Here is a 12,116-nt window from a genome sequence, read left to right on the forward strand (position 1 = left end):
CAAGGGCACACGTACGAGGTCACACCTGTGACTGTGTCCCCGGCTGGCCACTCAGCTGGTGGATTCTCAAGCTACAGGAGGAGGCGCTGATCCCTTCCGGACCCTCCCAGGCAGGGGGCCTCCCACATAGTGCCACCTAGTGACATCCTGGGGAGGTGCTTGGATCCTCCATATACCACTAAAGGTGAGAAGCCAGCCAAGGGGTGGCCTTGAATGTGCGCATGTGCATGTGTGTGTGCTGGGTGGGTGGGGGTGGAGGAGGGGCGGTGGCACAGAGGAAGCCAGGCCCATGATGCGTGGGGTGGGTAGCGCATCCCCAGAGCTGTGGGAAACACTGTCCGTTGGCGACCCATGTTGGAAGGGAATGAGTCCCATAGTAAACGAGGTGGCCCTGGTCAGAGCAGTCCCAGGCTTGGCGGCTGGTGGAAGCTGATGCCCGCAGGCTGGTTTGTTCAATCCCACAGGCCCTGACCAAGCTCCTGGCCTGCACCAGGCTCTCTGCTGGGCTCTGGGATCGGGGTAGGCACGGTACAGGAGGGCGGCTCCTTCTGTAGTTGGGAGGAGGAGGGCGCAGCTTCTGGGCATTGATACCTGGGGTGGGGGAACTGGGAGTGGGTGCCGTGAGCCCACGCTGGGGAGCCCTGTGGGGGAATGAGCCTGCGGGGCGGGGCTGTGCGAGTACATGTGTATGTGTGCATTCATGCGTGTGCACGTGCGGTGGGCAGAGGGCAGTTAGCACACAGAGGAGGCCGCACAGGAGGTGCTGATGAAGGGGGTGGCAGGGGGAAGTCCCAGGTGGGGCAGGCCCGACAAAGGACAGGTCCTAAAAGGGCTGCCATCGGCAGGAGGCCCTCCGAAGGAGCCCGGAGCAGAGAGGAGCCAGGGGTTTGTGTTCTTGGTGGCGGATAGCTGGTGGCAGGCGGCCGGCTTAGGAAGGGCCCATCCCGTAGGGGACTGGCATTCTGGGTGTGGATCGGGGTGGGAGGGCGCATTTCGGGAGGTACAACATGTTCCAAAGCACGGACAATCCCAGAGAAACCAGGACAACTCGGTCACTCTGTAACCACCAGTGTCTTAGGAACAGGAGTACAGTCCTCACCCAGTGTAAGACCCAGCGCTTCCCAGGGTTGCCCAGCACCAGCCACCCCAACTGGCCAGCAACAGGCAGCACCACGCTAGGAAGAGCTTGGAAACGTGCTGTTCCGTGTGCGGATGCCGGTTCTCGTGTTCCAGGGGCCTGCACTCCACCACAGCACTCAGTAAGCTTGCTTTCCTTCGAGAAGCCCGAGGAACCACTAGCATTTCTAGACGAACAAGGTCCTGGCCCCAATTGTCCGTAGCTTGAACAAAGAACACATAGCACGCACCCTTTACCCTGTAATCAGAAGCCCAGCCCTGGCTGGGGTCCCTCTTGGAATTCACTATTTCAGGCTTCTGGATGGAGCACAGCGAGCCACGTGAGGGGCAGGCTGGGAATGAGGGCGGAGGTGGACCGAGGGATGGAAGGCCGGGAGAAGGCAGGAAGTGGCCTGGACAGTTCACTGTCATCATTCCCCGTGTTTGTGCGTGGACAGCACCTGCTTTGGCAAACTCTCCAGGGGTCGCCTTGCTTTGTCTGGTTGCATTCTGGGAATTTGTATTTCTCACTTCTTCTTTATGGCTTCTCCTTGCTGTAGATCAGAAATGGTTGCTAAGCTGTAAAAGGAGATGCTTCAAGGAGGCAGAGGGCCAGCGGCTGCTGGGACAACATCCAGTCTCCGGCTCTTGCCCCGAGTCCCCAGACGACTTCTGAAGGGGGAGCTGAGTTTGTTGGAAGCCATCCCTTGTGGATTCCCTCCCTGGCCAGCGGAGCTGTCGTGGGGCTCTGTCCGCTTCCTCTGTTGTGCTGGGCGCTTCCCTTCTGCTGTTCCTCCCGTGAAAGCCACAGCAGTTGCTTCCAACCTGAATTCCGAGCACTCGCTGCCCACATCGCAGCCTCCCAAGCCTGGCCGGGCATGGCTTGCCCTGAGCTTGCCCCGGGTGTCGCTCCTGGATGTTTGTGTTCTGCAGGTCAGGTTGAGGTGGGCGTTCGCTTCTTACGAATCTCTTGCAAGTGACAACCAGGATGTGCAACGAGGCATGGAAAGCCCTGGAAGTCATCCATCAGGCGTCGACCATGCGTCATGTGGAGTAGTTACAGCAGCCGTTTCTGCTTGTTTATACTGATGACCGTGATGAGGTCAGGGCCTGTGTCCTCCATGGCTTTGTAACGCCCTGAGCAAGCAGCATGGGCCTCCTTCTCAGACGTCTGCCCAGGGCCCCAGTGACAGCAGAATCAAGGCACACAGCAGGCTGCTCTGGGAAGCTTTCCCAGGTGGCGTGTCATTCTCGTTGGCCCGTGCCCAGGGAGACGGGCTGTTCCACATTTGACTGCCACCCCTCTTTCAACCACAAACAAAAAGCATAATTCTCCCAGGGTGTGGCTCAGGGACCCAAAAGCTCCCCGACTTCTCCTTGGGGCCTCTCAGCGGATCTCTAGGGCACTGGGGACCCCCCCCCTGAAATCTGGTCAGATGACAATAAACGCAATGGAAAAACCTGTCTAAGGTGTGGTAGGGGCCTAGAAAATCAATCTACTGTATTTTCATTGGATGTGGCTATGAGAGCAGGAGCCTCCCTCCCTCCCCCAAATACAATAAACTTCTGTCAGTACCCCAGGCTGGGAGAGGCACGAAAGCATGTCCAAGGCACGGCAGGTTTCAGTGAGAACTCTCGTGACATGATGACAGGTTAGCCGGTTTGGGTGGCTGAGCTGCCAGGGTTCAGGCTGAGCTGATTTCCGCTGCAAACCGCGGTTTCTCCGATTTTGCAGCATTGCTATGCTCACTTGTCCAGAGAGCCTTCCTGTTCGTGGAACTCCACAGGGGCTCCCAGGCATGGCGGTTATGAACCTTAGATACGTGTTTGCCATACACCACTACAAAGACATGTCTCTAGCCATTTTCCCCTTTAATTGCTTGGCCCCGGGCCCCCGGCCTGACCCTGGAGAGCCCCTTGCCACACGCAGCTTGATCCTTGACAGGGAAAATGCCAGACAGCAAACTCAAGCAGGGATCAAGGGGAACAGAAGTTCCGGGAGCAGAGCACAGTGTTGCGGGGAAGCAGTGAGCGGACGGGGTTTCTTTTTCTTTTCCCTGGGCTCGCGTAGGTTGACGTGTGCCAAGGGGGAGGGGGTGTGCGTGCACTCCCAGACAGCTCACACAGACGACCCTAATCACCACCAGAAAGCAAGCGGCTTCCAGCACACGACTTCCTGGAGCTCAATTAGTCGGGTCTGGACAATAGCACTGGAGCTGCCACTAGGACTCAGAAGCCATGTTTTCCAGATTGTCTTGATTTCCCCAAATATTTTGGGCCCATGCCTAACTGCCATTCAACCACAGGCTTTAGAATTGAGCTTGGCATTTCATATCCTTTGCCAGTTTTCAAAATAAATCTTTCCTCTGGAGAAAAATATTGGCCTCCCTTAGAAGCTTGGGCCTGAATTTATTGCCTTTCTCTCCACTCAGACAGGAGTCCAGGAAATCAACAACGAAGCACCAAGTTCCACAACCTTTCACTGCTTGCTCCATCCTACCTTTTGAGTGATGGTGGCATGAAGGAGGTGGACACTGACCTGCAGGGGGCACAGGAATTGGCCCCTGCACCGTGGCTGAGGGCCAGAGGGAGCTGATGTATCCCAGCTAGGAGAATTGTCATTACTGGTCCCGACACCATTTTCCTGTTGAAATCTCTGCTACAGGTACCAATAATTAGCTAGAAGCCACCACTGAAGGCTTGACTTAGCTTTGCTCTCAGTTTAATTGGTAATCGGTTGACAAACCTACAAAGTGAACAACCATCAATAACCTAGAGTCAACCATCCCAAAATTTATAAATGCATTCAATCTACCAACACGAGTTGAGATTCTACTGTGTACAAGTGTCTATGGCGAGAAACAAAGGCCAGGCTGCCAAAGACCTGCCCTCCAGGAGCTTCCCCCACCCCAGATTAGGGGAGTCCAAAAACCAACCAATACATCACCAGGTGGACTGAGTCGGGATCCTTTGGAAAGTCCAAGATGGAGGAAGCAGGGACTTGGTGGGTGGGATTCGAGTTGAGCTGGGAAGGACAGGCAGGAGTGGCACGGTGAGGGCGTTCCAGGGACTCTGTTGACTATTTACTGAGCTGATGGAAGTTATCTTGCAAACGCAGTTACCTCTTCTTGACCATTTAATTCTCAACTTAAGTCTGAGGCGTTAGTTTCGCAAACATGAACTTGTTGGTGCAAGTATCTTCAACTCATCCATGCTGCTGACGTGAAAAGAGAAGGCTGGGGGAGGCCAGGCGGGCTGCTGGGCACTTGTAGTTGGTTCTTGCAGGGTGGCATGGGCGTTCCTGCTCGTGTAGAGGAGCTGAGACATTTCCCGAGACCCCAAGGAGACCCAGGCCCAGTCGCTAGTTAGGAAATGTGGAATCAGAAACACATTGAGCATTTTGATGAAAGGTTTGGTGGATTTTGGAGATCTGGATGGGCTGTGTGCTTAATGGTTATATTTGGATTCAGAACCTGGTTTGTAACTCTTAGATTTGTAACCTCCAACTCGGAGTCTCCATTAACTCAGCAAAACTGGCGTAGAGGTGCAGAGATAACCAGGAGGTGTGAGATTCAAGATAACTGTCTTGGTTACTGCCATTGTTGGTCAAAATGTTAAAAATAAGTAATTTGTGATGGATTTACTATCTTAGAAATGTAAATTTCTACATATGTAGATACATATGTAAATTGAAACTGGAGATAGTCAGTGGCTTATTCTAAAACGTCTAATGATCCAACAGTGATAAATGAAGATTACATTTTACAGCACTGTGTATTACTAATTAAAGGTGTATGACATTGATAGTCTCTCTATTCATGAGTCAGGATAAGAATGATAAGAATTTTTGTGGAACTACCTGTGAATCTGTTTTTCTCAAGAACTGTGAATTCTATTATTCTGAGCATTGTGGATCTGATCTGCCCCCACTGGACTTCATATAAAAGGCCCAGCCTTTCCCACGGCATGGCCAGATCATGCCCGTGCTTACCCGAGCAGCCCCGTCCCATGCCTTTCCTTGTCCTCACTCCCCACACTTGGCCACCTGCTCCATTCTTTCAATTCCTCTCATTCTTGAAGCTCCTTGCAGCCTCAGCTCCGTCAAGCATCCCTCCCGCCAGTGCAGAGAGCGAGCCCGCTCTCCCTGGCATCCTGTGGGTTTCAGCCTCAAGGTCACTTTCTCAGAGGAGCCTTCCTGCCTCCTCGTGGACACTGAGTTCCCTCTTCCCCCAGACACTTTCTTGCAGCAGCACGCTGTTTTCCTTTGCACGATGCATTTTCTAACTACGCAATCATTTATGTGTATGGCGTGCATGGTCAGTTAATGCTTGGCTCCTTCTCTAGGTTGCAAACCCCAGGAGGACAGGGACTTCCAGGGGCTCCCTACTGTGGAATTAGAACCTTGCATGGTACGTTTAACAAGTATTTGTGGAGTTTGACAGAGGAATGTTTGCTCAGGCATATGGCCTGCATGCGTGGAAGAGTGTACGTGAGTTTGGTGGAAACTATCCACGGTGTTTCCCTGTGCTGCTTTGTGCTGTGCTGCTGCCAACTCTTTCACGTGCCAAGGACTTGAAGCAGCTCTGGGCCTGTCTGTCTCCTATTTGTCTTTGGACTTCCATACACACTGTGACAACCCAATCTGCCCCCAGCCCATTTCCAAGAGGGGAGTGAGCGGTGGGGAGGTCAGCTGAGAAGTCCACGAGCACAAGCAAGCAGCACCAGTGGGGTCGACGTGTACAGGGCTCCGGGGCTCCAGGGAAGAGCGTGACCCTGGTCCTCTGGCAGGGAGGTGGAGGGAAAAGCCTTCCCAGGGGACAAGATCAGGAAAGATGCGTCATTTAGCCAGCCCCATCTCCCACGCAGCCTTGAAAAGACCGATTGGTGCGACAGGCTGGGGCTCGACCTCTGTGGGTGGTTGTGACTCTTAGAATACGAACGTCTTCAGGTTTCTGCCCTTGTGGGAGAGGAGAGCTGAGAAAGGACTCCCAGCACCTGGGAATCCCGCCTCTGTGCTAAGCAGGGCAAGAGTGGAAGCCAGCTGGATGAGGTGCGTGGCCACACCGGACAACGGCGCACTTCCAGGTGATGGAGTAAATGTTTCCCTGCCTTTATCCTAAGCAGCCGCAAGATAAACTGACCTTGGTTAAGCCTTCCTGTGCGAGCAGTCGTCTCAGAAAGGTAGGTCTTCCATCCAATAGTTCACTCCCCAATTGGCCACAACAGCTGGAGCTGCGCTATCTGAAGCCAGGAGCCAGGAGATTCTTCCAGGTCCCCCACGTGGGTACAGGGCCCAAGGTCTTGGGTCATCTTATACTGCTTTCCCAGGCCATAGCAGAGAGCTGGGTTGGAAGTGGAGCAGCCAGGTCTTGAATTGGCGCCCATATGGGATGCCGGCAATTCAGGCCAGGGTATGAACCTGCTGCGCCACAGCGCCAGCCCCAGAAAGTTGGTGTTTATATGGGAATGGCATTTTGACCAAAGAGGCCAGATCTGAGACGTTTATGGGATAGCAGCTACAAGGAGAAAGGAAGGGAGGGGTGGGACTCTGTTTGATTGGCTCGCGCCCAGCATCCACTTGCCCTGACTCAGCTGTTTTCCTAATCTTGTCTAAAGCAGAAAATGGACTCGTCTGCTACCCAGTGAGGTGGCTCTCAGGGCTGAGATCTTCGCTGCACACGTGAACTGTAATCTAGCGCCAAGGGCATCATCACTTGCACTGTGGGCTGGTGTGTAGGTTACAGAGCAAAACTCAGCATTCTTGGGGCCAGTATGTGGCATCACAGATAAGGGTTAAGTTGTTGCCTACAAAGCCCTTGTCCATATGCGCGCTGGTTTGAGTCCCAGCTGCTCCACTTCCTATCCAGCTCCCTGCTAATGTACCTGGGAAAGCAGAGGATGACCTGGATGAAGCTCTTGGCTTTGGCCTGGAGCAGCCCTGGCCTATGGCCATCTGGGCAGTGAACCAGTGGATGGAAGATCTCTGTGTCTCTCTTTTTCCCTAACTCTCTCTGTAACCATTCTTTTACCATGTGGGGAGAAATCTTGCTGATAGGAATATGAGAGAGTAATAGTTCTGGCACTAAGCAGGAACAAGGATATAGAATAATGTTTTCAATTTTCTGTAGTCAAGAAAGTGTAATAAGCAATAGAATGATGTTTTAAAAATCTGAGCCACTGAGAAAAGAATGGCATCTTGGGGGAGAAATTTAAAGAGATAAGCCTTCCACGTTAAGGTAGAATCAGAAATGATCATCTTACGTTGAACATCTTAAAAACAAGACTCCATAAAATTGAAGGATAGCAGAATTCAACCCAAGAAACTAGGGTAGGAAAAAGAGTGACAAGAAGATACCTAAATTTCTCTTAAGTCTCAAGGACAATGATTTTCCAGGGAAACATCTGTGTTCCTATTATAGACACCCTTAGTTACACGATCACAATTAATTGTACTTTCCTGGTTGGACTGAGTGCTGGGAAGCTCAGAATGACATTTGTATTGCATTGTGGATTGTGTTTGCTATTTTCAGGACAAATGATGTCCACAATGCAGAGACAGTGTGAGATTAGAAATAGGACGCCAGGAGATACCTCATTCAAGATACCTATTGTCAGTTACCAAAATTTAAACAAAATTCTCTTGATGAATTTAGTATCTGAAAAATATGAAATAACTGTATGTGTCTATCAGTGAACTTGCAGAGGGCTCATTCCAACCATTCTAGTGACCCAGGCACGATGAATGACATCTTACAGAACTCATCATTACTATCGAAAGGCAGTAGAGAGGCCAACCTAGTCGCAATGCTACTGAGTCAACCCTAATCTTTCAGAATGAATCTTTCTTTTTCACACCCGTTGATCTGATTTCAGATGTGCTTCTTTTTTCGAACTGCACGGTTTGGAAATCACCTCATATCTTCCTTTTGAAAAACTCCTAAGCTTTAAAAAGCTGTTCAAGTAACGTCCGTAGGGAGGCTTTCTCCCCTTCTGTCCCGTGTGTTCTTCCTAAGTAATGCGCGGAGACATTGGGTAGCCCTTGCTGACTCACACACTCTTACTTTGGATCTTGTCCAAATACTAGAGGATTTCAAAAAATTTGTGGAAAATGGAATTAAGTGATAAGTTACTTTTAGCGCAAAAGTGCTTTGAAATTCATGCATAGTTTTTTCATAACATGTAGAGTCCACAAACATTTTGAAAACCCCTCACATGTATGGATTTCAATATTCTGTGCCCAAATAATGTTATCTTTGAATTCCATCTTCTATAAACTTTCTGAAGTACTCTCACATGTGTGTCTTCATGCTGTGCCTATAAAAGTGACATATACTATGATATAGGGGGCTTCAAAATTTCACAGAAAAATGTGTGTTATGATAAGACTATGCATGGATTTCAAATGTTGCACCAAAAATAAAATTATGGTTTCATTCCATTTTCCCATGAACTTTTGGAAGCATCCTCCTATGTACAAGAACCATTTGGCCTCGCCCACAGAAGACACAAGACTGCCACTTTCCCGAAGGGGGACAAGCACACTCATTCCTCAGTATCCAAGGGAGACTGGTTCTAGGATCCTCCCGACCAGATACCAAAATCTCAGGATGCTCAAGTCTCTGACACAGAACAGCACAGCACACAATCTTCTCATATATTCAAGCCATCTCTAGATTACTTATCATTCCTAAGGCAATGCCTGTCCATCACCTCACATCACGTTTGCTGTATTCAGCATACCACTTGGTACACAGCAAGTTCTGATCTTTGGGACTTGCTGGAAGTTTTTTCCCCCAGATAGTCTCGAACCATGGTTGCAGAATCCCCAGATATACAGAGGCCTGTACTTGGACCCCCAGTGGTGTGGGAGACAGGGTGGGCACAGACCAGGTGGAAACAGGGCTAGCGCCAGGAGGAAGGCCCCTGAGTGGACACGCTGTCTGAATGCTGGAGCTGGCACAGTGCTTCTTGCATCTCCTCTTCTTTGTTGCCTTTTGTTTCAGGGGCCCAGCCAGCCTAATTCCCAGCCTTGCACTGTGATTGTCCTGTAAGGGCGGCCCCTGGCATTTCAGCACAGTTTCAGCCCTCAGTACCCAAGCTCTCCACAGTGGGAATGTTCAAGCCACATCGGTCAGTTCGTTGATGAGCTGCAGGACGTTGCTGGTGGACTGTGGTGCGGCTCAGGAAGTTTAAGCACCAGGACCTCTCACTTGTAGGGGTGTCTTCCAAGTGCCTGGACCTAATTTTGCATTTATAATTATGTATTCTTTTTCTTAAAGAGAAATCCCTTTCACCCAAATTCTGTAATAGTCAGGGACCAACCCCCCACACCCCAAACCTGTAGCAGCCCCCGGCTCTGGGATAAATATTTTGCTTCTTGATAAAAGAACACATGTAAGTGTGTCCTTCCTTCCTGCTTTGGGAATTCCTGAGGGGATGTAATGCCTGGAGCTGCAGCATCCATTCTGTGACCTTGAAAGGAAAGGTAAAAGGATTGCAGACAGATTGGCTCAGACTTGGTATCACTGAGCTGCTGGATTAAATGACCCTGACACTGCCTTCATCCAGACTTCTAGGTATGTGAGGCCTTAAATTTTTGTTTTTTTCAAAACCACATTTATTCAAATAGTTTATGGCTGATAACCGAAAGCATGTTAACGCATTCCCCATGGCTCCTATCACTGAGTTTTTGTTATTCATTGGAAAGACTTGCATCTTCTTGCTGGGTGTGCTGTTGCCAAGACACCATGTTTACTCCCAGACTGAAGCTCTAGGGACAGGACATCTGGCCAGAGCACTTTACCCGAGCTGGCCCCAGCCCACTGCTGGGGCCCCAGATCTTTCCCACTGCAGCTGAGATGGCACTCAGTAGATGCCCAGTCTCCATGGTGGCCTCCGGTTTTCCCACTCCCACCTACGCCTGGTTTGAGCCAAATTACTGCCTGCCAAGCACCCCTGAGTTCTTGCACTCTCGCTCCCTACTTGGACCCACCATCTCCGTGCAGATGCCATGCGCTAAGCGTGAGAAAGTAAAGAATAGGTACAGGTAGTCACGCTTGGAAATGAATGCCAGCTAATGGTCAATTAACCCTCACAAGTTTATTTGCTTTTACGAACTCAAAGCATTTCCACCAGAACATCATAAATTAGACAGCAGGCCCTTTGTTGCCACGGGGAAAGTCAGCCTTACACAAGGCACTTGGAGAGGCGCTGGTGACCCGCGGCGTGCCGGCATGTGTGCGCAGTGCGAGAGCCTGAGAAAACCATCTCGAGGGACAAGGCTGCGGGCCCAGAATGCCCTCCCTGCAGGTGAACCTGAAAGCGGTGTGACAAAGTGAAGGGAAGCATTTTGGTTCTCGGGGTGGGGGGCGGCCTGAAGGGGCCAAGCACCCTCCTGAAGACCTTTCGAATCACGAGGCCTAGGAGGCCAAAGCCGTTCTCTGCACCGCGCAGCCGACGTTTTTCACTGGATCTGTTTTGTTCTCAGTGCCTCCGTGAACGGGGGCTGTCTGAGAGCACACAGAAACCTCCGTCTTCCCTGCCCTCGTCCCTGACCCAGTATTTCTGCTGCTCACCCACTCCTTGCCTGCCCTTTGGGGGATGATTTACTAGTCTTAGATCATACACTTGGTTGGCCTCCCCCGATATTGTCATATGCCTCTCTCCTCTGCCCCGTAGTATGACCTAGCCGCAGCCTACCTTCAAACTCATCTCTAAAATAACCCATGTTTGACCACAGACGCCCTGAATGTCACAAACTGGTACAAGAGCCTGGTGAGCCTGGACTCCATGCAGACAGGGACATTGGGGTTTGGACCAAAACTGCAAGATCAGCTCCTCTGTAAAGTCAAGTTGGCAAACTGGAGGCCTGGACCTGCGCAGTGTTGTTCGTCAAACATTCCTCCAAAAGGTGAAAGCGAGGCTGAGCCTCCCCCTGCCTTTGACTGCCCTAAAGCAAATGCTTGGGGTCACAGTAATTGTTCCGCTTTAAACTGAACAGGTTGCGTTGTAAGTCTGTGTAATTGAGTTAAGGCCCATCTGTGAGAATACAGCGAGTCTGGAGCCATGAAGTCCGCACGATGACTCCAGGTTCACGGCTACAGTTTGAGTCTACAAAGTCATCTGATCTGCATTTCTGATTCTCTAGGGCAGGAAGTAGGGCCAGCAATAACACGTAGGTGGTAAAAACAAAACAACAGCACAAAAAACCCTCTTGTGTTGTAGAAGCTAAATATATAGAATTTACCTTTGGATAGAATTTGAATAGTGAACAAACTGTCATATATGGTATAGTTACCTCGGTTATGAACCACCCTTCGTCGGCCACCAAGGTCAAAGGAGAGACGAATCTCCCTTTTTTGTAATAGAACCTGCTTGGTATGGCTTCCTTCTCGTACACGGTCATGTGTTCCACTCGGCTCAGTTTGTTATACACCTGCAAAGAAAAGCAAGAAGGACCAGTTTGGCACTCTTTCTGAAATACACTTAGGGACTTCAAAAAGTTAGCAGCAAATGGAATGAAAAGATAAATTTGTTTGGGTGCAAAAAAAGTTGAAATCCATGCCTAGATTTTTCACAGCATGCATTTTTCTTGAACTTTCTGAACACCTCCTGTGCATGGATTTCAAAATATTTTTGCATCAAAATAAGCATCTTTTAATTCCAGTTTTCTGTAGCATTAAAAAATATCCTCATAGGTGAATATTGTACCTGGGGAGGAGGAGACTTTACAAGTCAAGACCAAAGAAATGACTAAAACATCTGATAGATTTGACTTCATAAATATGAGAAACACCTGTCATTGCTCAGGAAACTGGGCTGCTTATCGAGCAAGGCTGGAAACTCTAAGAAATTAACCTCCAGTCCAGGAGTGTAGTGAAAAACCTTTGCACGTGTGTGTGCAAGCTTGTGGAGGAATACATATTGCAAACTGGAGCCCAAATGCCCAGCAACAGAAGCCACAAGGGAACCCAGTGTGGTTCTGCCCTGGAATATTACAC

At 50.2% G+C, this 12,116-nt stretch overlaps 1 protein-coding gene across 3 annotated transcripts in view; it reads right to left on the bottom strand.

The window, feature by feature from the left end:
- ENPP6 (ectonucleotide pyrophosphatase/phosphodiesterase 6) overlaps positions 1-12,116 on the bottom strand; it is a 128,851-nt gene that overhangs the window by 11,255 nt on the left and 105,480 nt on the right. For all 3 annotated transcript variants that reach the window (XM_002709327.5, XM_017338422.3, XM_051832802.2), the window contains one exon: positions 11,414-11,551. In XM_002709327.5, the coding sequence (XP_002709373.1) occupies positions 11,414-11,551 (138 nt within the window). The remainder of the gene's footprint in view (positions 1-11,413; positions 11,552-12,116) is intronic.

This window comes from Oryctolagus cuniculus, chromosome 2 (assembly GCF_964237555.1).
Source record: "Oryctolagus cuniculus chromosome 2, mOryCun1.1, whole genome shotgun sequence".
In the NCBI taxonomy this organism is placed as follows: domain Eukaryota; kingdom Metazoa; phylum Chordata; class Mammalia; order Lagomorpha; family Leporidae; genus Oryctolagus; species Oryctolagus cuniculus.